Here is a 22,171-nt window from a genome sequence, read left to right as displayed (position 1 = left end):
TCGCGTCAGTTTTGTCAATGCGTCAAACTGCCCCCTCAACTCTCTATGCATACAATGACCAGCACTAGCGATAGCCTCGAAGCTTACTCTCTCCCTGCGTGAGCACGACGCTGTAAGTAATGGCTTGCCAGTTGCCTACCACTCTGGCAGTGTCACTCGAAATCTCCTTATTCCGACCGATAGACTTCGGCCATGAGTCACTTGGCGCAAGGCTCAACCCTGACGATGCGTCCGCCTACATCCGGACTTTGCTACTTCGCCATCCTTCTCTCACTCTCGTACGGATCGCAAGGCGTGCCTCGCTGCTTGCAAAGTCCTTTACGGAACCCTTACGGGCGGCAGGGCGGCAATCGAAAATCCAATTCAATGCAAGCAAAGAGCAAAGGAGAAAATCTCAATCCATCCCATCCTCGCCAAAACTGACAAGCTGCGATGAAAAGTTTCTTCTTGTTCTAATTATTGCGAAACCAATGCCACTTTGGCATCTTGGCGAACCCTCCGTTCAACTCAGCCCCAAGCCACCGGCGACGCACTATCTTGACCCCATTGACTGAGGCTTTCCTCTCGCATTTTCCTCGTGGAAATTCACCCATGGTCATCGTGGACGACTCTATTTCGCTTTCGCACCAGGCTTGCACTGCAATTGCTGTGGATACCAAATAGATTCATCAACTCATACCACATTAGACTCACAGTGACTACTAACGCAACGCAATCACCTTACGACGTCAATGCCATACCTAATTAACTTGCTTGGAAATACGCATACATTCAGACATTGAGATCTCCCCCCCCCCCCCGGTCCCGTGGTAGCGGGTTCCACGGACCACGTAAGGCAGGGTAGTAGGAACGGATACAGCAGATCAACGGCCAACGCGGCCGTTCGGTTCCCGGCACCGCTACCGCCAGAAAAATAAGCGTCAGATTATCCCCGCTCCCCTGCCTCCGGGGCTACGCAAACCAACAGGCACCAACAACACCACGGCAACTCTAGCGTAGGAATCTTCCGCCATAGGACAAATAGGACTCGTAACGCTGTAAGACGGCGAGATAGATCACCGGTCCGCTGTGAATACCTACCTACCTACCTACCTCCTCAGTTATACGTGGTAGACAGTCTGATACTTCTCATCACAGTGAGGAAAGGAACCTGAGATCTCGCCGCCGGTGATATTTTCCTGCGTCGTGAGTCACTCCCCCCAACGCGCCCGCCATGGTTACAAAAAGACAACAACACAAAACAACAGAAATCTGGCGTTTACTCTACCCTGTTTAGGAATGATTTCTCCACTGCGCGGTACCAGTTGTAAGACCCCGTTTCTTCCCTGGTGATGGATACCCACGAGAGTTACCTCGACTTTTTTTTCGGCGAGCCAGGAGCGTCCGAACGATGAATTGATTTGATCAGCAGTACTACGGGCGAAAACCGTGACGTTTACCTGTACGAATACCTCCACTGCCGGCCAGTACCACGGAACTGATACCCCCAAGAGGGGGGGGGGGGCAGATCAGCCCTAATGCGGAACGCTGCATTACTGCGAAAGGGACTTTGGGGCTCCGGTGACTCCTCGCCTGGCAGGCTTACCACTCACCACACCCGGTTTCTCACATCATGTCACAGCCTACCTTACCGTCCGGGCACAGGCAGATACCTACTCCACCAAATGTAGGCTGTGAGAAAAGTCCTGCATTCCACGCGTCCAACCCGCGGAGTCCAAAGTAATCACTCCGTCCTCCATCCCAGCAAAGTCAGCAAAGCCAGCAAAGGCAGCAAAAAATCCCCTCCAACGAATAAAACTTCTCGCTCGAGACGGATGAACAAACGTGTCCTGAGCCCCGATACGAACTTCCTACGCACCGGGTGGGGCCCCTCCGAATTCTCTCCCAAGATTGACCACCCATGTCGGTAGTCATCCACTTGAAGCAGTCGTCGTCACATACGCGGCTCTGTTAAGAATCCTCATCTTAACACGCCCTGAGAAAAAAAAGCTTGTCTTCCCACGAGATCTCTCCGAGGTCTCTTGGCAGGCCAAGGCCCCTTCCTACCAGCTTGGCTTGGCTTTCCCGGCCGAGGCCGTCTTACCCTGCATTGGGGTCTGCCTACGGGAATGGAAACCCTCGTGCCTCCTCCGTAACGACGTACCATGTAGACGGTACACCGCAAGGTACCATCGAGCCAGGCTGCCATTGAGCTTCGACGTCGGGATATAGCCGACCGGGGCGGCTCATTCTCAGGCTTCCGTGACTTCTACCTACCTAGCACCTGGGTCCTCCATCCAAGATACCTCGTGACTTCGCTACGCTTGACGACTTTCCAAGTGACGGACTAAATGACATTCATGACCAGAGACGGGACCGAGAACGGAATGTTCGACCTTGTGAATGTGTGTGCGTGTCGAGTTCCGCAATCCGAGCAGACCACCTAACCCACAGGCTACAGAAACCAGCCAGGGGATCATTCGAGCTGTCACAGCCTCTCGCCCTAGAAAATATCACCGGTACATCTTCCACGAGGACGTGGCAGCGTCTCGAGCCCACGACAGAAGCAGACATTCTCTGGTTTGACTGTACGACCGCTCCATTCCAAGCATCGAGATTCTTGGTACTGCAAGGACACACAGAGTTGTGAACTTACCCCCTTTCCATGTCTACGTTTCTAGTATACACCCATGCCGTCAGAAGATGATTGATCATAGGAAACAGTAAGCAACACCAGGCTTCCGTTGAGTGATGTACTTTCTCATCATTCCCTCGAGCTCTTTGTAGACGGTGGGTGGGTTGTCAATCACTCGGCATAACACCCAAACACCACAAGAGTTTGGAAGAGTCGATGAGAATAAAACCCAGAATGAGGAAGAAGGGTGCCGGGATAGGGGTTCAGTGGGATACTCGAGTATGATGGGCCATGGCCGTTAGATTCAATGCCCCTTTTCGTGATTCACTACCGTCCGAGGGAGCTTGGCCATCGAACCTCGCTCCACCTACTTGCTCTTCTCTCTTCAAGTTTCGTGCCTGCAATATGTTCTATACATAATGAAGGAACAAGGAGGTATAGAGACAGGTGAATTAGGTCCAGCCATCTTCGGAGCAAACTCCGGTAGGGTCATCATGCATTCATAAGTATCCAATGTATCCTATCCCAGGAAAACCATCACGACATCTGCTCCTCAACCCCGCCACCGGTAACACCAATATTCTGCTCAACCTCTTCCCCAGTAGGTTTCTCTCTCCCAGCCTCAGGCTCGACCTCCTCCTCTTCGCCCTCCTTCACCGGACGCCACACATCCCCCCTCAACAACGTACACGCAGCATCCAACATATCCCGGTGCTCGCACCCCATCTTCTCGCAAAACGTAGACGCGACACTCATCGTGAGACCGGGAAGCACACTAGGATCCCCGGCCTCCCACCGCCGCATCTCGTCAAAGGTATCATCCAGAAGCAACCTCGCGTGGTGCCGCCCGTCCTCGTCGACCCCGCCCTCGCCCGCTGCGACCTTGCTATACAAGAAAAAGACGCCGTGGCGGATCGTGTTCTCCGCCATACACACACCCATCTCGATAATCTCCGGCCGACTCAGCCCGTTCGTCGTGGGTGCCCTGTACCTCCGATACCCCTGACTAGCGAGGTGTGCGAGAACTACTATGCCCGCGAGGTCTTGCGTAGAGAGATCATTGCGGACGTGGGAGATTTGACGCAACCGCACATCCTGGCGGTTAGACTCGTGGACTTCCCTCAAAGCCAGGTGCCAGCCGTCGGGCGGCGGCGCGTCGTGGAGTATAATCTCCTGATGGATCAGAGACTTGACGCAGGGGTCTCGTCGGGGAACAACATCGTCTCTGTACCGTATCGAGTGCGTCTCCAAGTCCGCAATCGCCGAGCACTGCCAGAGGGCCCTCTTGAGGTTGGCGCGGATGGTGTCCGCCTTGTTCGCGTCCTGGAGCCCGTACTCTTCCCAAAAGGCGAGGTATGCGCCGTGGATGATCTCCTCGATGCGCCGGTGCCGCGTCTCCAGCTCTCGGATGGTATCAAAGGTATCTTTTGGCAGCACCTCCCGCTCGCGTGTGTCGGAGGCGAGGATGTGGTTGCGTGGTGGGCAGGGGTAGCGGGCGGTGTTGACTCTTGTTACCGTGTGCTGGTAGCTATCCAGCAGGGCCCGGTTGGTCCTGCAGGTTGCTCGGAGGTCTTGTATCTGGGCAAAGTCTGCGTGCTCTGCTACGAGGAGGAGAAGGTGGCCGGGTAAGAGTGAAGACATTGTATCCAAGGTTTAGATGGTAGTTGGGTAGTTTAGGTGAATGTTGGAGTAGAGGTTGTACAAGACGCAGTTGGATGGACAAGGAGGTTTCAAATCAACCTCTATCGGCCTGTAGTTGCCCTCTGAGATGTGTGGTTTTGAGGGGAGGTAGCAAGAAGTGAGCCAGTGTCGCTCTTGAATCTTCTGATTCCTTCGTTGCTCCTGCTGCCCCTATGCCGTGCTGTCAACCTCGTCTGTTTTGGTATTCAGAATCGCACCAGGGTAATGTGAATAGTAGATATTTGAGAATAAATGGAATAAATTGAAGTGAAGTGATTCGAAATGCAATAATCTGTAAGATTCGAGTTCGTGATGCGGTGATGTGTGTATGAGGTATGCCAGTCGCGTATAAGTAGGCAGGGGTCAGAGCGTTCTGAATCACTCTACTCCTTGGAAATTGAGATTCAGATGAGATAGTTGACAAAAGCAGTGATTCACTATTCACAGCAAATCGTCCAAAAGATTTCAATCTGAAATTTGGGTAGTTGAGATGAGATATGGAAAAGAGATTAAGCAACAGAGATATAGCATCGCAAGTGTAAGCCAAGTGCGCACCCGGCTGTCCTTCAACGACGTCGCGACCGGCCATCCAGGTTCTCACTTGACGACACAGGCCGCACTCCGCCCCAGATTTCGTCCATGTCCCAAAAAATGGTGTCAGCGATCATCAAAGAGGGCAATTCAGTCTTAGTGCGGCATTTTGATTCCACGGAATGGACCCAGTCTAGAGAAAGGTACTGTGTAACCCGGTTGGTCTGGCCAAGCTATATGAGGCGCATCGTGACAGTTGCGCAAGGAGGGGCACAGCTAGCCCCTCTCTTCCGACCACAATCCAACCCTGCCCCTCAATGACGGTTCTTGATAGGAACGGCAAGTCTGGACTCAAAGAAGACAATTGGCTTGAAGGAGTCCCGAGGAACGAAAATAACAGCACCGTCATCCTTATACCTTAAACGGCCTTTGTCGATAGACGGATGCCTAATCAAACTCGAAGCGGGAAAAGAATTAACTAGGAAGTCGGCCCTGACCCGCGACCTTACAGAAGAGAAGCTGGCCGATATGGCTTCCATGTAGGCTCGTGATCTTATGATAATTATGTGCACAGGAGGAGCAACATCTTGGCGGCCTATTGCTAAATGAATCATGGTCTGTGAGCATACAAGAACAGGACACAAGCTGACAGCGATCCATTCGCATGTATATACAACCGCACAAGAAGGCGATGCCAGGTTACCAGTGTCGCCCTAGCATCTTTAACCACACTACTCATACACGTCCCTCATCATTACGGAACCTGCGCAGTCGTCTGCGACGCGCTTCGTCCAATCTTCAGGATCTGGCGAGAGCCCATATCGTTGCCTTGTGTCCCCGCCGCAGAGAGCGCACGAGTTTAACCGATCCCCAACGCCAAAATATGCAATGTCCAGTACTGGGATACCCACCACCAGTCCGAACTCCCGTGGTTCCCTAATGTCCGCTTCGCCTCGCCCACGATGATGCCACATGGTGGAAGTCGAGCAAATATAGAAATAAAAGTTGGATGACTCAAGAGAGCTAGTTGTTCTTCTGGCTGTTGGCAGACCGTTCCTTCATCTCCACCTTCTTCTGCCCAAGGTCAATGATCCTGGGCACCAACTTCTTCTGGCTGTCAAGCTCGATGATATCGTCGCCTCCACCTATGCTCACACTATTTACCAAGATGTTGGGAACTGTCTTCCGGCCAGTCTTCTCGCCGAGGAAGGCCTGCAGCTGAGGACCAAGAGGATGCTTATCCAGTTCGACAACGTATGGTGTAGGTTCGATCGAGTACTTTTCGAGCAATAATGCCTTGGCCTTCTTCGAGTACGGGCAGTAAGACTTGGAAAAGATGATGACTTGGTCTGGTTAGCTGGCGTTCGTTCCACGAGTCTTGACGTCAACATACCTGGTGACTTCTTCAAGATGGTGTTCAACTCAACCTCGACAGCATGTTCCTCATCGCTCTCGTCCTTCTTCTCCTCCTCGTCACTTTCGATAACTTCTTTACCGTTGGCCGTCTTTTCCTTCTTCTTTTGTCCAGCGGCAGAGTTGCCCTTTCCGACGACATCGCTAGGCGCATCAGGCTTCAGTGGTGATTTCTTGTTGGCAAGTTCCTTGGCCTTGTCTTCGGCGGCCTTCAGGCGTCCTTGCATATCCTTGGCAAGCTTCTCGTCGTCGGCGTCAACGTCGCCATCGGCATCTTTGTCAACAGGCACGTGGCCAGCTGCCTTGGGCTTATTCCCTTCCAGCACCGCTTGGCCCGGCGGTTGTTTATGTTTCAACCCATTGACTGTCTTGTGGTAGAAATCTTGAATGGTCCGCTCGTCTTTGACTTCGTTCGCTCGCAGGGAAGATGTGTAGAACAAGACGAAAACGACACCAATCAACACACCCACAAGGAGGGTGCGCAACTGCCTTTGCGAAGGCATCTCGAAGATTTCGTGTCGCGAAACAGTCGACTCTTGCAAGAGTGTTTGAATGCGACGCGGGAAGCAGATTCGAGAAGTTGGTATTGAGAGTCGCAAACACGTTAATGCCGAGTGGCAGGATGGTACAACAGGCGGTGCGTCCCTCGTAAGGCTTTGTCGGTGAATGCCACGGTGGCAAGGAGTCGACAGCGGTGGGATCAAAATCGAGGAATGGCTATCGATGTGAGGCTCCCTTTTATGTAACGATGCAGAAGCCCAAGCGTATCGGAGCTTCCCCAGCAATTGGGCGCTTTGAACAGGGCGTTTCGAAGCAGGCGAGCGATGGGAGGATGGGCTAGAGGAAGTTCCCCAATAACGGCGCAGGGAGTGTGAAAACTCGTTGGTGATCGCAAGCAAAGGTATAGTGCTAGTCAATTTTCGGGTGTCGAAAAAGGGGTGCGTGGTTGTAGGCGTCGCGTGCGCTATCGTGAAGTCGAGAAGTGTCAAAAGGGGATGAAGGAGATGGTAGGTGAGCTACCTTATGGAGGTAGGTAGGTAGGAGTGGGATCGACAATTTGGCTCCCGTGACTAACCACTGCAAGTGCGCTGGCAGGATGGCAGGTTGGGCAGACGGGGCAAGTAGATGGTACACGATGCCCGAAGGCTGAAGCATGTAAGAGCCAGGTCGACAATACCTGGGAAATGCTGCTTTGCTGGCGATTTCTCATCCTGGGGGAAGAGCTGAGGTGCGTCAATCCCCGAAGCCAAACCGCGACGGAAAATACCCGGGCCACTTGAGCGCGCCAAGATTAAAGTACCTAGAACCCCGTATCTGCACATCACTATCGGAGAGCCAGCTTTGGTGGAGGTCCGGCTTTATGCACCAATCAGTTGGTCCGGGATATACCGTCTTGATCGATAAACAAGACTGTACATTACACGTCCAAATGCAGCTATTGAACAGTGTACTTCTATTCATCTACACGGCCCGGGTGATCGTCACCCTGATGGATCGTGGGCCCGTTCTCCGTGCGCAAAGGAAACATGACGGGACGGCTTGACTCGATTCGAAACAAAAACACATCTCATCTTTTCCTCGCCGGAGCCTCAGTGTACAAATCATAGTGACAGGTTGTCAATCGTCAATCTACTCAATTATTCCGCGACCGCCTCAAGACGATAAATCTACCAAGTGCCAAGTACTCCGAGGTCATCAGCATGCCGTCATAACGAAAGGGAGGCATCTCGAACCGCCAACGTTTCTTTAGCCGCTTCAGACTGAGAACCTGCTGGCGAGACGATTCTTGTCTCCGAGAAAATTGAGCAGCCCGCTATTACGGTGTTACTCGATGCTAACAGGGATACGGAAGCGCTGCTGACACAGTTTCACCAACAGACTGCCCACGATTACCAGCTTTCCCTGCAACAAATGGAGAACTTCATCCCCATATCTGACGCAATCACCGACAATCGCATTTCAGTATCCAATTCTTCTCAGACATTTCCAGCAGGTTTTTCGCGTCCACCAACGATCAACATCAAGCAAGGCACCTCGAAGATAAAGACAAGCGTCCACTGTAGCATAGGCATACAAAAGTGGTATATTCTGCATTCTAAAAATATCGCCAGCCCTATCATCGTGCCATCGTCGCGTCCCACCGATCCTGCGGCGAGTTTGGTTCTTCATCTCGTCATACCGCGCATAAACACCATACTAGGTAGCTTAGTCAACAGCCGCCAGGGCCAGGACCATGTGTCGAAAATCCGACTCATGCCAAATCTAAATACAAGCATTCGAAATCAGGCTTCCTCTCTTGCTCAAATCTCGCGCTGAAATCTGTTATGCTTGACAACAGCGTGAGCACGCAGCAACCGCATCGCAGAGTCGGCATGCCGGCTGTCGACAATATCCGCGACCGACCTCACGCGGTTTTGCCCTCGACCCATCGCCGCCAGCTTAGCCCGGTCAGGCAACGTTTGTTGCTCGCGGACTGAATGTGTCCTCATCACGCGTAGTTGTTGTGAGTCGTCGGAGTCTGAGTCGACTTGATCTGATGCATCATCGTGCTTTGAAGGAGGCGTCAGGGTCGACTCAACATAGGGCGACGGTGCTGATGGCTTGTCCGTGGCAATGAGGTTTTGAAATAGTGGTACGATGTCTCTAAAGGTCTTCATCGTTTCGGTTTCGGGCTCGACTGGCTCGACTTTCTTGTTTAACTTTGCGTGCTGATGGCTCAAGTGAGCGTGCGTTGCGGCGCGTTCTCTGTGGCGCTGGAGGTGAGAGTGAATCGACGATGGTGCGGCCTGTGCTTGCGAAGAGAGAAGCAGCAGAATTCCAAAGAGGGCAGTGGGCTGCATTATCGTAGGCGGGTACGAGTGGCGTTTTTAAATTCTGGGCTCGATCTCGAGGTGGCTGGCTGGCTGGGCTTGAGAGAATTCCAGAGATGAGGTTGGTAGACTTTCGTTCCCTTTGCCGTGTTTTGTAAATTTTGGTTGTCTTGAGGTCTAGAACGAAGCTGGCTGGAAGGGCGCGACGGTTTATATTTCAGGCTCAACGGTTTCCACCATTAGACAAATGACGCAGAAAAAAACACCACAAACGTCATCTAACGGTGTCCAAAGTTGGAACAATCACGCCAGCGTCAAACGATACAAACCCGCCTTCGATCGGAATGCGGCCCTCCTCCGTCTCGGTGTATGCCTCCCACCTAGGTCAGAACGATTCAGACCCTGTGATGCTTCAAGCCTGGTGTAACCTGTAAGCCGTGGGGCGCGAGAGCCCCCTTCCAGGGTCTGTCTGAGTCAGCCATCCAACCCCTTCCTTCACAACAACCACAGCTGTCATTAATGACCTCTTCAAAATGCCTGGAACCCCCAGAGCCAAGAAAATCGTGCAGCACCAGTGCTTCATTCAGTCTTAGGGATTGCCATACCGACTTTTCCATAGGATGCGGAGACTTCGATCGTCAGGCTATGCCCAAAATTTTGTGTACGAGTCTGGTTCAAGGGTTGTTCACAGCAGACGATTGTCGCGTCCATCAAACGACACATCATATCTAGATGAATCAGGGAAAAGCTTCATGAATTTTTCAATTTCACCATGAAGAAACAAATTATTTGCTGCTTGCCAGCTTACTTCGCTTCTCTTGAGTTGGTTTTGTCTGCCTAAGGGTAATAAAAGGCAAAAAGGGCACAGCAGAAGAGGGGAAAAGTGTCATCTGCAGCGATTAGATAAGAAACTTGCCTATTCAGGCCATCACCTCAACGCTGACTGGGCACGCTCGAATTCCCTCACCCCCTCGCCTGTCAACAAAGCCTTGCCCTCCTTCTCCTACTCCTCGCGCCCTTTCGTTTCACTTCTGCCTTCCATCTTCTTCCTCCTGTTACCCATCCTTCCTTCCTTCTTTTTAGGAAGTTTTCACTTTTTTCTGACTCTGTTTGCCCAGGCTCAGGGTCCTTCCGAGACATCTCCTCTCTTTCAGGCCGATGTAAGTCACTTTCTCCTGCCTCCCAGCCCCCCGCAGACATCCCACTTACACACTTTTGCCAACCCAGACGGTAGACCTGCCACCCCCTTCCCACCCCCTCTCTACACAAAGACATACAACCCTCACCACCCTCTGGAATTCTTGAACAGAGGCACACCGCCGAGACTTGTCAACCGTCAGCAATCTTTTCAGGTCTGGACCCTTTATCGTTGATCACCCGGGACGCAAACCACCCGGTCTCTCCACCTACGCACGACCGAAACGGGTCACAACCGTCGAGAAAAGGGAAAAGCCGAACCAACACGAACGAGTCAACAAGAAACCTCAAATAACACCACAATGTCTCACTCCACCGGCAAAGAAGACCCTTCCATCTTCCCCCTCACCGGCGGCTGCGCATGCGGCAACATCCGATACTCCCTCAATGCCCCGCCCATGGTCGTCCACTGCTGCCACTGCACCTCCTGTCAGCGTGAGACCGGCACTGCCTTCGCCCTCAACGCCGTCGTCGAGGGAGACGAGGTGACCCTCCTACCGAGCAAGGCCTCTTCGTCCGCCTCACCGCTGCAGCCGCTGGCGTCGTTCCCGGAGTCTGCCTTTGATGATTGGACTCCTAGGCAGCAGCAGCGGCAATCCAGGCCCGCCGACAATGTCCACGGGACGAGCGAGAATAGGGACAAGGGCGATGATGATACTGGCGATGCCGGCAAACGCCGCGTCGAGGCGGATATCCCTTCACCCGTGATTCTCCCCGTCCCCGCCGACTCGGGCGCCCCTCAGCACATTGCTCGCTGCCCCATCTGTCTTACGCCCATCTGGAGCAACTACGACGGCACAGGGCCGCTTATGAAGTTCCTACGCGTCGGCACCCTCGACTCGCCTGCTCCGCTGGGCGGTCCGGATGTCTACATCTTTATGCGCAGTAAGCTGCCGTTCGTCGAGGTTGCCGACGACGGTAAGCCCCGCTTCGATGAGTTCTATCCTACCAAGGAAGGCGTTTGGGGTCCCCAAGGTCTTGCGCGCCGGGAGAAGCTGCTTGTTCGGATTCAAGAGTGGCGGAAGGAGAACGGGCTGGATGGATAAGAATGGCGGTCAAAGGCGAGCGATAATTGAGAAATGGCATGTTTTGCTTGATTAGTGCTGGAATCTAGTCTTGTCTCTTGGTTCAATCCCTGCTTCTTCTTCCATGCCATATGTTTCTTCTTTCTGTATTCCAGTCCTCTTTGCTAGAGAGGGGTGACCGGCCGTATGGATCTCAAGGCCAACGCTAGGCCTGCTCTAGCCTCTAGAGGTCAACCAGTTTTCTTGCTACCTTGATCAGATTAGTTCTCACCACCAGGAGGGAGGTGATCGGCGATTTAACGTTGACACAAGCATACAAGGCAATTGGATCTAAGGGAGTAATATGAAACGTTATCATACAGCTTTAGGACTGACCAGTTCCCTGGGTCGTCTAGACAGCTTTTCGCTTGCGGTCCAGGCCTGGGAATGTCTTAGTTTACTGCCAAGGCCGAAGCAGAACCGCAGACCCCAGGCCCAGACTCCCTTTCAAGGGTTCAAATTCTACGGCTCTGGGTATCAGATGACCGTACTCCCTTAGAGATGTGCTGTTGTTGATTTATGCCCGAGTTCTGTGATGAAATCTTTGGGGGTGACTGGGACTTTGCGCAAATTCCTTTGGCGAGGAGGATAAGGTCTGGAGGATCGGTGGTCGAACCTTGCACTGTTCTCGGGAGTAGCCGTTCATAAGACATTCCTATCAGTATACAGGAATAGCTGAAGGTTATTGGGGTTGTTGAAATGCAAATGGGGGACCTCGTGGTTGAGAGCTCCGGGTGAGGAGTGAATAGGAAGGTAAGCTCAGAAGCTCGGACGAGTCAGGATTCCACTGCGAATTTACCAAATCTTGCCATCGACCCATGACATAGTCGGGCCTCTACTATATACCCAAGCTCAACCTACCTACCGTTTGTAGTCTTGACAGTGTTGATTCCCGTTTCCGAATCGGCGGGAGAGGTGTGTCTTCATCTGCTAAAGTTGACAAAACCTCGGTCATCACATAATTTTTGGGATATCAGGATCGTTAGCTTGATACACTAGTAAGTATCCATGGATATATGAAAAACGAGAACCTCCTCGCTTCGTCATAAGAAAAAGAGCAGGGCAGGTGACGCCGATGAAGGGCAGATGGCGCTGACCGTAGCTTCCTCCCCATGAAAGCATGACTACACGGGGCAGTCAGTCGCAAACTTTCATCCGATCACGTCCGCCCCCCACCCAGAGCAGCCAGATCCACCTGCCAATGTCGCAGCTCCAAACGATGTTTTTGAGATAGAAACATATTTATTAGACTTATCTTCTATCACGGTGTCCAGACGCAAAAGTACCATGCGAGATTCATAAGAGCAGACAATGCCTTGAAATGATCATCTTTGGTACCCAGATACCCCTTACCATTTGGAGGTGACTTAATAAGCGGTATGAGATAAGTCCATGTAGTCTTGGTTTATAACATACCTGACCTTAATGAACCGTCCAAAGGGATTTGCGTATTGAGCCAGAATGAGTGAGATGCAGTCGGCCATCATGCTTGAACTGATAAAGATTGCTTATATACCGCCAGGGCTCATGCTTCATCTGGCTCAACTATGTACGAACAACGCTAAATATATGTACGTGCTGCAAGTAAACGATATTTACGCAGTCTCCATCTCGAAGAAAAGGCTCTCCGACGACCATGAGACGAGCTGATGTCAACATAAACAATCCTCCGCCACATACTACCCCTGGGTATCCCGTCATCAATTGTGGAAAGACGCCCTCTTAGATACTCTTGAAGGTATCCAAGCTAGACAGGGCGGTACCCGGGTACGCGAACAGGGTGTTGGAGGGGCAGCTAGAGCCGAGGGCCTGGTTGTTCATCCTGTTGTTTGTTAGTAGGTGTCATAAAAACTAAACCTGAATTAATGGAATCTCACCATGCGGGCTCCCAGTAGTAGAGGCCCTTTCCGTTGCTGACACCGGCAACGACCTCGGCAACCTTTTTCAGGAACGTGGTCTGGCCGGCAGCGGAGAAGGGGATGCTCTTGAGATCGCTAGGGAAGGCGTACGCGGGGCTGGGGCAGCTCGTGGGCCAGTTGGTCTCGGCGACGACAATCTCCTTGCCCCATTTGGAGGCCAAGTTGGACAAGCTGGACTTGAGCGCCGCGAGGGTGGCGCCGGATCCGTAAAAGGGGTAGTAGGAGACGCCCATCATGTCAAAGTCGGTGGTCTTGAGCACGTTTTGGGCAAAGAGGCTGGTGTACCAGTTGGCCTGGAGGTTCGAGTCCCAGCCGTTGTCGAGGTGGATCATGATCTTGGGCTTGGGGCTCAGGGTCGAGTCCTTGATGCCGTAGGCGGCCGAGTTGAGGAGCTTGGCGACGTTGTACCAGTTGGACGTCTTGCCCGTGTTGAAGAGCAGACCCGCGCGGATCTCGTTTCCGATGGAGATGATTGCGGGCGGAACGCCGGCCTTTTGGAAGGCGTTGCTGACGTCCATGGTATAGTTGTAGAGCCTCCAGCTGAGGTTCTCGATATCAGAGGGCCATCCTGACGGGATGGCCTGCTTGGTCGGGTCGGCCCAGGTGTCGCTGAAATGCAGGGTGAGGTAGACGGAGAGGCCGGCCGCCTTTGCGCGCTTGGCGAGGGCGAGGTTGTAGTCGAGGTTGTAGTCACCGTTGGACGGGTTCACCCAGACGCGCTGGCGGACCGAGTTGACGCCGGCGTTCTTGAAGATGGTCTCGAGAGCTTGGGAGGTGCCGGCACTGCTCTTGTACTTGATGCCGGCCTTCTCCTCGATGGTCGTCGAGGACCAGTCGACACCCTTGTAGGTCAGGGCGGCGTTGGCCGTGGAGAGGGCGAGGAGGAAGACGGAGGCGAGGGAGGCGAGCATGTTGGGCGACGACGATCGATCGACGATGACGATGGGTTATTATCGGAACTCTCTGCTCAAAGAGAATGGAAAGAAAGGGAGACAGGAAAGGTCCCTCTCAGAGTGAAGAAGAAAACAGGCAAAGAACGAGTAAAGATTCCCTCTCTTTCTTTCCTCCTTCGTGAAATTCCTGCTCCCAAGCGTTGTATATACACCTTCCTCCACCTCTTCCTGCTTGGTGCCCCCTTTCCGGAGCATCAGCTAGACAGACCCGTCCCGTCCCTTCGTCTAATTGACGGGATCCTACGAACCCATCTCTTGGAAATCCCCGCTTCAATAGTCACCGGAAGCAAATACTCACCAGCAATCAGCAGACGACACCAGACGAAATGTAACCCTGGTATAGCCTCCCCCGGTCACAACGCCCGTCAAACAAGACAAAGAGGAGCCGACAGGCATGCGTCTGCTTCATCCATATTGCCCAGTCCATACTCTGTACTACACTACAGCTTTCGGCTACGGCAGAGAAGGGACGAACCGCTTCTGTTTGCTTACCAAACACTGCCAAAGCCAACTGCCAGCCCGGCCAGCCACAGCCTACAAGAAGCAACCAACCCGGCTTTTGACTAGACTATACTCGATTTACTCGTCCTTCCCAGTTGGCTGTGGAGAGTTTGACGTTTCATCGCGCAACTCCTTGGTCAGGGAAGAATTGGCGACTCCTCCAATCATGGCCAATTTTCCCCACCCTTTTTTGCCCATTCTGTCAACTTGGCTCAACTTGGCGAACCTTTTGTGAGGTTTGGCCCCCCCCTTTCGTTTGCTGCTGGGACTCTGGGAGGGCAGCAAGCGAGCTGCGCCCCTCAACTCTCTGGCGTAGCGGGCACTCAGGTGATCCAGCCGCCTGTTGTCAACCGGAACCCTCTCTCTTCGGCGTCAATAAGCCCGCTCTTTTCAATCAAAGTGCCGTCTGCCACTCCGGAAAGTCGTCAGCGTAAGTGCGGGTCGTAGGAGAAGGCCCGAGCTGGCCAAAGGAGTGGCTTGCGTACCCGAGATGACAGGTTGAACAGGTTCATCCCTGGTCTGTTTCAGTTTCCGAGATCGCCCTTTGAAAGATGAGAGAGAAAAAGGAAGAGAACGAAACATTGTGTTCGGAAGCCGTTGGCGCGAGCTTCTCTCACACGTGGTACTTTTCCCAAGGTTAGAGCCGATGTAATCCGGCTAGAACGGAAGACCTTCTTTATTTTGGTTTTTTCGTGCTGACATTTTGACAGGGGGGATGTTGAAATAAGCTTGGTCCGGAGCCATGATCCGAACACCTGCAACTTATCCCCGAGCGCAGCTTTAGCGAATGTCTATCCTCATGTCCGACTTATCAAATTCTCCGGGCTTATCGAGAACGCGGAGAAGGGCAGTTGTCTGCGTCATGATTCATTTATTGTCGAAAAACACAATCAATCGGAATATGATGGAATATCCATACCTACAATCACTTCAACCCAAATTCAACGCAGCTCTGAAGTTCAATTGCATTGTTGGAGCGAGAAGTGAGCTATAGTCGGAATACCATCCGAGTTGAGATGACAGCCGTCGGCGCTAACTTGTTCTTTGACCAAGCTGGGGTGGTGCAACACCGTCACGAGGGCAGCAATTTCTCACCCAATACGGAGTAGACAACATTACCCCGGGAAACGGAACTCGGCTCGCTTCGTCGCTGCAGCCCATCCCGCACCATGTGTCACTGTGTGTGTTTGTGACCTCGCTGCCTTCTTTTTTGAATATTTGCCGTGGATCGTGATGTCGGCAGGTCAGCTACGTGCAGCAATAGCGGGCAGCCGCAAAAAATCAGATTAGCAGTGGCCCGTGGGGCTCCAACGATGGGATGCGCGCCAATGATGCATCGTCAAGTTGCCCCAGAGGAAAACCACTAGCCCCGGATTCCGGCTCTTTTCGAGAATAGATTCGTGGAACATCATGATCCTTGGGCGGCTGGCTGGCTGTCACTTTCTTAAAGTTTTTGTGTCTTTACCCCACGATTGTTACCCCACTGGATGATGTCTGCTTTCTCTCTCTCGACCTGCCGTTCGCCGAAGATGCGGGATGATGTCGGCATTGAGACTGGTTTGCTTGTGACAACTGATTCCATGGAAGCTTCTCGATGCCCGTGCTAGTTGCTGTTGAGGGCACTAGGTCAACAGACGGACCTGGCCTGGTGAGCTGGCAACTGCCAAGGTAGTCTTCTACGGGCATTGGATTTCTTCCGAGTACCATCTCGTCTATATGGTAGCTCTAGGGGAAAGGCGCCGGGTAAACAAATAGGCGACCTTCCCAATGCGACCAGCCTCCGGATCTCGCCTTCTCAGTATGAGAAGAAGAGTCGGAATGCTGAGGCGTCAAATGAGCGAGGGACAACTCTGCCTTGGCATACTCGATCGAGACACTCACTGCCGGCGGGATCTTGGGTTACTGGGAGGGGTTAAGGCCAAGACTTGGAAATCCTTTCAAGAAGAACCGATACCCCAGACTGGGCTTGACCTCACCAAGCTCGCTGTTGACAAACCTGACGTTGACTGTAAGCTTTCACAGCGGTAGCAAATAACTTCGCAAGCTGTGAGGAATGCTGCTGAACTATCAAAGCCTCTTGACCAAAGTTTCCATGCGCGGGGCCACTCAAGAAAACGAACAGGACAGTCAGACGGGATTGCTTACATCTGGCTGAATGCTGGTCAACACCCCGGATAATACATCCTTACCCGAACACAGAATGCGAGTCGTCCACTGATAATCCCAAACAGTCCACTGATAGCCTGCTCTCTTGTTGTTCCATCTCTATCCACGTGGTCACACTCAAGTCTACGAACAGAAGCCTCAAGTCGGACGTTACTCAGTCCCATGGCTAATCCGTTCATCGAATCCTTACACCACGACCATCCTGACTGCCGGGTCCAAAGCATGAACCGCCCACTCAACTGGCGTCTCAAGGATGCACGTCTCTTGATCACGGTTTTTCAAATACATGTAGCTATGCCAGTTCACGAACAGGACACTCAAATCGGATTTACTCTACAAAAGTAACCATGACTGGACTGGGCTGGCCTAGCTGTTCATCGATTCTCTTATATAAGGCCATCCCTAACCGCCGGGAAATCCAAAGTACGAGGCGTCCAGTGACGTCCCAAGCTTGAGTGAACTTTAAAACCAAGACAATAAACGTTGGAACCTTTGCCGAGCGAACATCGCTATTTAATACAAATCCAGCCCGGGGCTCTGGGTCCTACTCACGACCAACTGCCAAAGGTAATTTTCTGTTTCCCGTCGTAACAAGACCAAAGTACCGTCCGGCACTTCAGTTTACACACCTGACGGGAGTAACAAGTCGCAGGGACGGGTTCAATATTCTTGACTATGTGAAATACTCCAACAGACGAGCTCGGCATAGAAACTTCTTCATTCCCGAAACGTGTAACCCATAGCTACCGCCATGCGCCTTAAGTCAAGCCCAGCCACGGCAGATCTGCGTTTCTTCCCGCAGGTCATATGATCCATCCCACTCTGTGCCGAAGGATCGCGGAGCCCAACTTAACCGCCGACTCCGATAACCCGATGGCCCCCATTGCCCGCTGGAACGCTTGGCCGCTCGCTAACTCCCACTGCCGCATACAACCATCCACCGCCCCGGGGTTACCCCCATATATGCTTCATTCGCCACACCGAAACCCCCGTCCTCCGGTCCCCCGAGTCAAGCAATGCCGGAGGCGTCGTCATCTCCACTCACCTACGCGGAGAGGAACCTCCTGTGTTCTGGCTCCCAACTCCCACCCCCCTAAGCCTCTCTCCCTCTCCGCCTCTCCTGCGGCGCTCCGCGGCCCCGAAAACAAGTCAACGTTCCTGAGCCCCATTTTCCCGCTCTTCCTTCCCGGTCGGGCGTATGGAAGCGGGGAGGCTTCCCCGATGATTCCCTTCTTATCCAAAAACGGACAGTATACTATTTATACACACTCTCCAGAGTTCAGGTTGGAAGACTACTTTCAACCCGTGCCTGTCATATGTCAAGCACCTGTCAGCCATACCGATTTTCTTCTCCCAACTTTCCCTCTGTTCGGCCTCCCACATGCTTCTGCTTTGCTCCTTCCCAGAGTGGTGTACACCGAAAAGCCCTCATCTCAACTCCCAACGAGAGTCTAGACCTCGCTTCTACTAGAATCCTAGGGAACCTCGGCAACAGACACCCGACAGACAGGGCACAACGGTCGAGAGAAGCCTAGAGGGGCAAGAAACACAGATCGGCCAGATCTACCGTAACCAAAAAGCTAAGATGGAACAGCCCCTAAGAAAAAGAAAAGACGGATCATGGTTCAGTAAGCCCCAATACCAGCGGTAAGACCTGCCTTGAGGACACTCTACTGGAAGAGCTTGCGGGAAAGGAGAGACACACAGAGAGAGAGAGAGAGAGAGAGAGAGAAAGAGAGAGAGAGACAACCTTGGAAAGGTGCGGCACAGGACCGGCCGGCCGGCAGACGTCAATCACATGGCGCGCATGAACGTCGACTAGGCCGCCCCTCGGCATCGCCAAAAAGAGTGTGTGTCGGGAAAACTCGTCCGAACTGAGCAAACAACACCACCTAGCTACCGGTAAGCAGCTGTCAAATCTTGTATGCGAGCAGATGGCATGTTTAGCAAGGCAAGCACATGGCCGGGACAATCCAACGTCTGTTCGTCTCTTTTCAGGGATGGTCCCTCGTCACAGGGAAAACTTGTCCGGCCTTGTTTTCGTTTTTCAACAAATCAAATCCGTGATGTCATCAACTTCATATGCTAGAAATGTGTCAAAAATATGCTCTGCCTGAGCTGTCCTGGCCGTAGAACCCCGCTATCAGCCGTTATATGATATCCGAAAAAAACACCGTACCCATCCATTCCCGCGAAAATGCTTGACCACAATCCCTCATAAAATCCTGACCCATATGTGTGTGATGATGATAGATCCCCATCTCGTCATTTCCTCTGAACGGCCTGTGATCTGCAAGGAGACAAGTAAAGTCGAAACAAAAGTGACCCGTTCATGCGTAATGCCTTCCGTCCAGAGGTTACCCACCCGCAGCCTTGCCACATGAAACTCCTAATATCCGTGACTCCTGCCATTCCAGTCTTATGTGCACTTCTCATGCCGTCACGATCGGTCAATCTAAGCATTCGCCAATCTGGAGTTTGCGTGATCCCATACATCGAATGTGTCTGCGTAATAGCCAGCTGTTGCGCTTACACTGCGTTCGCCGGGACCGTGATGCCCGTCACCGGGATTTGCTGTGCTTTTTGAAAAACACCAGTCAGAATCTCGATGTGGTTCACAAAGGACTCGGCAGTCATGTTGTGGCCCTTTTCTGCCTTGCTTTCCTCGGTAACCCAGTCTGAACCCCAGACTTCTGGTGGAATGATGGTGTTCTTGTAGAGTGCAATCCGCACAGGCCACTCAAGGTGCTCCCACCAGGGGCTTGTGGCTTCAAACTGGGAGACAATGCCCATGACTTCTCTCCGAGCAACACCATCTAGCCACCACACTGCTGACTCGAATCCTTTCAGCAGCGCGAAGAAGCAAGCAAGAATCGTCAGAGCGCGAGGTCGACGCTCTTCTAGCAATTCAATGAAGCGCTTTGACACCGTGGCGGGAAAAGCGAGGGCGGCGCCGCGATGAGGCAATTTGTGTGCCCAGTTGAGAACGGCGATAGCATGCTGGTACGATTGCCTGGTTGACATGGCCATAAGAGTGTCTTCGGTTTGAAGCTCCTCGTCCAAGTTGTCGAGCAACTTTCCAAAGAAAGAGGTGGGCGAGGTCGCATCGAGATCCAGCTGGAGGACGGGTTGAGAGTCGATGATGGGAATGACAACGCCGCTATTGCGAATCCAAGGCCAAGATGTTGCCACGACCGTTTTGACACCCTGGAAAGCGTGAAACCAAGAAAGTGGTAGAGAATAGGCACTTGAAGGGTCGCTCGGGTCGGCTTCGTCGCGGATAAAGATTCGTGTAGCTGTTGACTGGAAAGCAATCAGAGCTGCTGTGAGGAAGAGAGACTCGGCGTTGGCCTCAGTAATGCCGTTTTGCAAAGTTGTGCAATATGCCGCTAGCGAAGATGCCATGTACGAATGAGATGCTCTGATGAGTGCCCTGTCGTCTGGATTGAAAGAGCGCAGGTGTAATGCAGCCACGGCAAGCATAGCATCCGCCAGGTAGGTGGCACCGCCGAAGGCCAGCCTCGGAACCGTGTTTGTCCAAATATCCTGCGTGGCGGGTGTGTTCACCACTAGCGTACGGGAAGTCATGGAAGTGAATTGGTGCATCAACCGTAACTCGAGAAGTCGATTATTGGGTGTCGTCGTAGCAGATACGGCAGCAGTAGAAGGAGTGGTGTAGAGCGGTGAGCAGTTCATGGCAGGTGGTGAGCCAGAAAAAGAGGGCGTCTTTGCCCGGTGTGCAGATGGGGACGGCGCTGTGGACGAGGCTCTGTCAATGGGAGACTGTGACGATTGGGTATTCGAGGGTGTGAGGGCGGTGAGGAGTTCGTCGAACATCTCGGGGTTCTCGAAGTCACACGGCACGCCGTGCTTGAGACAGTTGCCGCACCTTGGGTGGACTTCATCGCACTATCAGGGTGCCAATGTCAGTCAACAGAGGCATACTTTGTAAAGGCGACCGGAAGCGAAGTATGTAGAGGGGCGACGGTACCTTGATCTTGCGCGACTTGCAACGCTTGCAGCCGGCTCTCGACTTTTTGTGTGATCTCCTCGGAGGCATATTGGCGACAGTTGATGTTGATGATCAGATGCCAAAGCAGTGATCAGGTCGGCGGGGTCCCACTCTATAAGGTGAGCGTGGGTTGGTCTTCACGTGTTGTCAACGGGGGGTCAATGTTGACGTCGACGTCTGTGTCTCGTGGGGGCTCAAATATGGTAGGCCGAGGAGCATGACAGAAAGGCAATCTTGTTGACGTGATGCAGCTGTTGAAGAAAGCTGGGGGCGGTGTAAGTCTTTAAGGTGTTGACAGCCGCCAAGGGCAGTTGGTTGAATGAGGCAGATGGGAAGGAAGAAAAGAAAAGAAGTGAATGATGGTGTCGAAGTTTCGGGGTAGACTGGCTAAGTTGTAGTTGTGGAGATTGACGATTCGGGGTTCGAGGGACCGGGGGCCCAGGGATGTGCGTGTTGCGTTTGCGCTGTTGTGGGCCCAAGTGCTGGTCCTTTCTCTTTATGGGACCGTCAACTCCGTACGGATAACCAAGAATCAACAAGACAACAAGACCAGAAAGGGAATCCGTATCGTAAAAGCAAGAGCACAACTTGTTATGAGGAGGCAGAGGACGGACCAAACCCAAAGCTTGGACCAAAGTACCGGCAGTGCTGGATGCAAATCCCTTTTGTGAGGTTTAAGCAATGGAGGCAAACGAGAGAAGGAGGCTACCTAGTAGGCAGGGTTTTGGTTGAAGCAAGGAAGAAGAATTAAGGTAAGGTTGGGAGAAGTCGAGTTGAACGCCGGGCGGGTTGTAACTTCCAGGTTGTTGCAGTCAAGGTGACGGACGAGGTGTGTCACTATCGGCGTCGGGGGAGGACGGGGGTCGGAGAACGGTGTCAAAGTCACAAGTTTTGATTCTTTCTTTCTTGTCTGAAGAATGAAAAGACGTTTTCTCCCCTTTCTATTTAGCGTTGAACGGTTATGTTGTGGTTGCCCGCTGATTGCTATGCTGTCGTAGGGCAGAATGGAAGGAGAAGGAGGCGCAGGGGGGGGGGAGTGGCCCGGATGGGGAGCAGGGAGCAGGTGCGGGCAGCAGCAGCAGCAGCAGCAGCAGAGTCACTGACATTTGCGGCCGTGGGCCATGGACTGCGGGCTGCGGGCTGTGCAGCCTGCCCTCCACACTGACCGAATCGAGTTGCGGCGAATTGTCAACTCAGACCCCACAGTAATACCAGAGGTACCTCTTAACCTTGTTGCCGAACGGATAGGCAGGTACAAGTCCGTCTCTCCTTACCGCCGTACAATTGGCAAGTACCTCACTTCCTTTCGGG

At 52.8% G+C, this 22,171-nt stretch overlaps 7 protein-coding genes across 7 annotated transcripts; 2 read left to right on the top strand and 5 right to left on the bottom strand.

Moving 5' to 3' along the window:
• Nucleotides 1-3,151: 3,151 nt before the first annotated feature.
• Nucleotides 3,152-4,255, bottom strand: BDZ83DRAFT_576028 (uncharacterized protein; the record flags this gene model as incomplete). The annotated part of the gene is made up of 1 exon (XM_060504881.1): nucleotides 3,152-4,255. One exon carries the CDS (start codon nucleotides 4,253-4,255, stop codon nucleotides 3,152-3,154), a length of 1,104 nt encoding a protein of 367 aa, XP_060365727.1.
• Nucleotides 4,256-5,848: 1,593 nt separating this feature from the next.
• Nucleotides 5,849-6,741, bottom strand: BDZ83DRAFT_575918 (glutaredoxin; the record flags this gene model as incomplete). Its single annotated transcript, XM_060504868.1, has 2 exons — nucleotides 5,849-6,168; nucleotides 6,219-6,741. The coding sequence occupies 2 exons, from the start codon at nucleotides 6,739-6,741 to the stop codon at nucleotides 5,849-5,851; spliced, it is 843 nt and encodes a 280-aa protein (XP_060365726.1).
• A 1,797-nt stretch (nucleotides 6,742-8,538) lies between these two features.
• On the bottom strand, nucleotides 8,539-9,078 carry BDZ83DRAFT_751507 (uncharacterized protein; the record flags this gene model as incomplete). The annotated part of the gene is made up of 1 exon (XM_060514059.1): nucleotides 8,539-9,078. One exon carries the CDS (start codon nucleotides 9,076-9,078, stop codon nucleotides 8,539-8,541), a length of 540 nt encoding a protein of 179 aa, XP_060365725.1.
• A 1,469-nt stretch (nucleotides 9,079-10,547) lies between these two features.
• BDZ83DRAFT_576041 (uncharacterized protein) lies at nucleotides 10,548-11,291 on the top strand (the record flags this gene model as incomplete). The annotated part of the gene is made up of 1 exon (XM_060504884.1): nucleotides 10,548-11,291. The coding sequence occupies one exon, from the start codon at nucleotides 10,548-10,550 to the stop codon at nucleotides 11,289-11,291; it is 744 nt and encodes a 247-aa protein (XP_060365724.1).
• Nucleotides 11,292-12,995: 1,704 nt separating this feature from the next.
• Nucleotides 12,996-14,357, bottom strand: BDZ83DRAFT_286923 (family 53 glycosyl hydrolase). The gene is made up of 2 exons (XM_060502167.1): nucleotides 13,187-14,357; nucleotides 12,996-13,131 (listed from the first exon to the last, which is right to left on the bottom strand). Exons 1-2 carry the CDS (start codon nucleotides 14,137-14,139, stop codon nucleotides 13,032-13,034), a joined length of 1,053 nt encoding a protein of 350 aa, XP_060365723.1. The 5' UTR covers nucleotides 14,140-14,357; the 3' UTR covers nucleotides 12,996-13,031.
• A 2,980-nt stretch (nucleotides 14,358-17,337) lies between these two features.
• Nucleotides 17,338-18,538, top strand: BDZ83DRAFT_286913 (uncharacterized protein). Its single transcript, XM_060502166.1, has one exon. The coding sequence runs from the start codon at nucleotides 17,656-17,658 to the stop codon at nucleotides 18,301-18,303; it is 648 nt and encodes a 215-aa protein (XP_060365722.1). The 5' UTR covers nucleotides 17,338-17,655; the 3' UTR covers nucleotides 18,304-18,538.
• Nucleotides 18,539-19,377: 839 nt separating this feature from the next.
• BDZ83DRAFT_576026 (uncharacterized protein) lies at nucleotides 19,378-20,908 on the bottom strand (the record flags this gene model as incomplete). Its single annotated transcript, XM_060504879.1, has 2 exons — nucleotides 19,378-20,757; nucleotides 20,840-20,908. 2 exons carry the CDS (start codon nucleotides 20,906-20,908, stop codon nucleotides 19,378-19,380), a joined length of 1,449 nt encoding a protein of 482 aa, XP_060365721.1.
• Nucleotides 20,909-22,171: the final 1,263 nt, after the last annotated feature.

This window comes from Colletotrichum acutatum (assembly GCF_030867785.1).
Source record: "Colletotrichum acutatum strain CBS 112980 chromosome Unknown BDZ83scaffold_39, whole genome shotgun sequence".
Taxonomy (NCBI): Eukaryota; Fungi; Ascomycota; class Sordariomycetes; order Glomerellales; family Glomerellaceae; genus Colletotrichum; species Colletotrichum acutatum.
Note: the sequence above shows the minus strand (reverse complement) of the source record. Positions and strands in the feature narration are given on the sequence as shown.

What these genes read in the sequence shown, in the direction of transcription:
- BDZ83DRAFT_286923 (XM_060502167.1), bottom strand. Translation starts at nt 14,139, where the DNA reads ATGCTCGCCTCCCTCGCCTCCGTCTTCCTCCTCGCCCTCTCCACGGCC. An exon ending in TACTACTGGGAGCCCGCATG is followed by an intron (nt 13,132 to 13,186) that starts GTGAGATTCCAT and finishes AACAAACAACAG; the next exon opens with GATGAACAACCAGGCCCTCG.
- BDZ83DRAFT_286913 (XM_060502166.1), top strand. Translation starts at nt 17,656, where the DNA reads ATGATCCATCCCACTCTGTGCCGAAGGATCGCGGAGCCCAACTTAACC.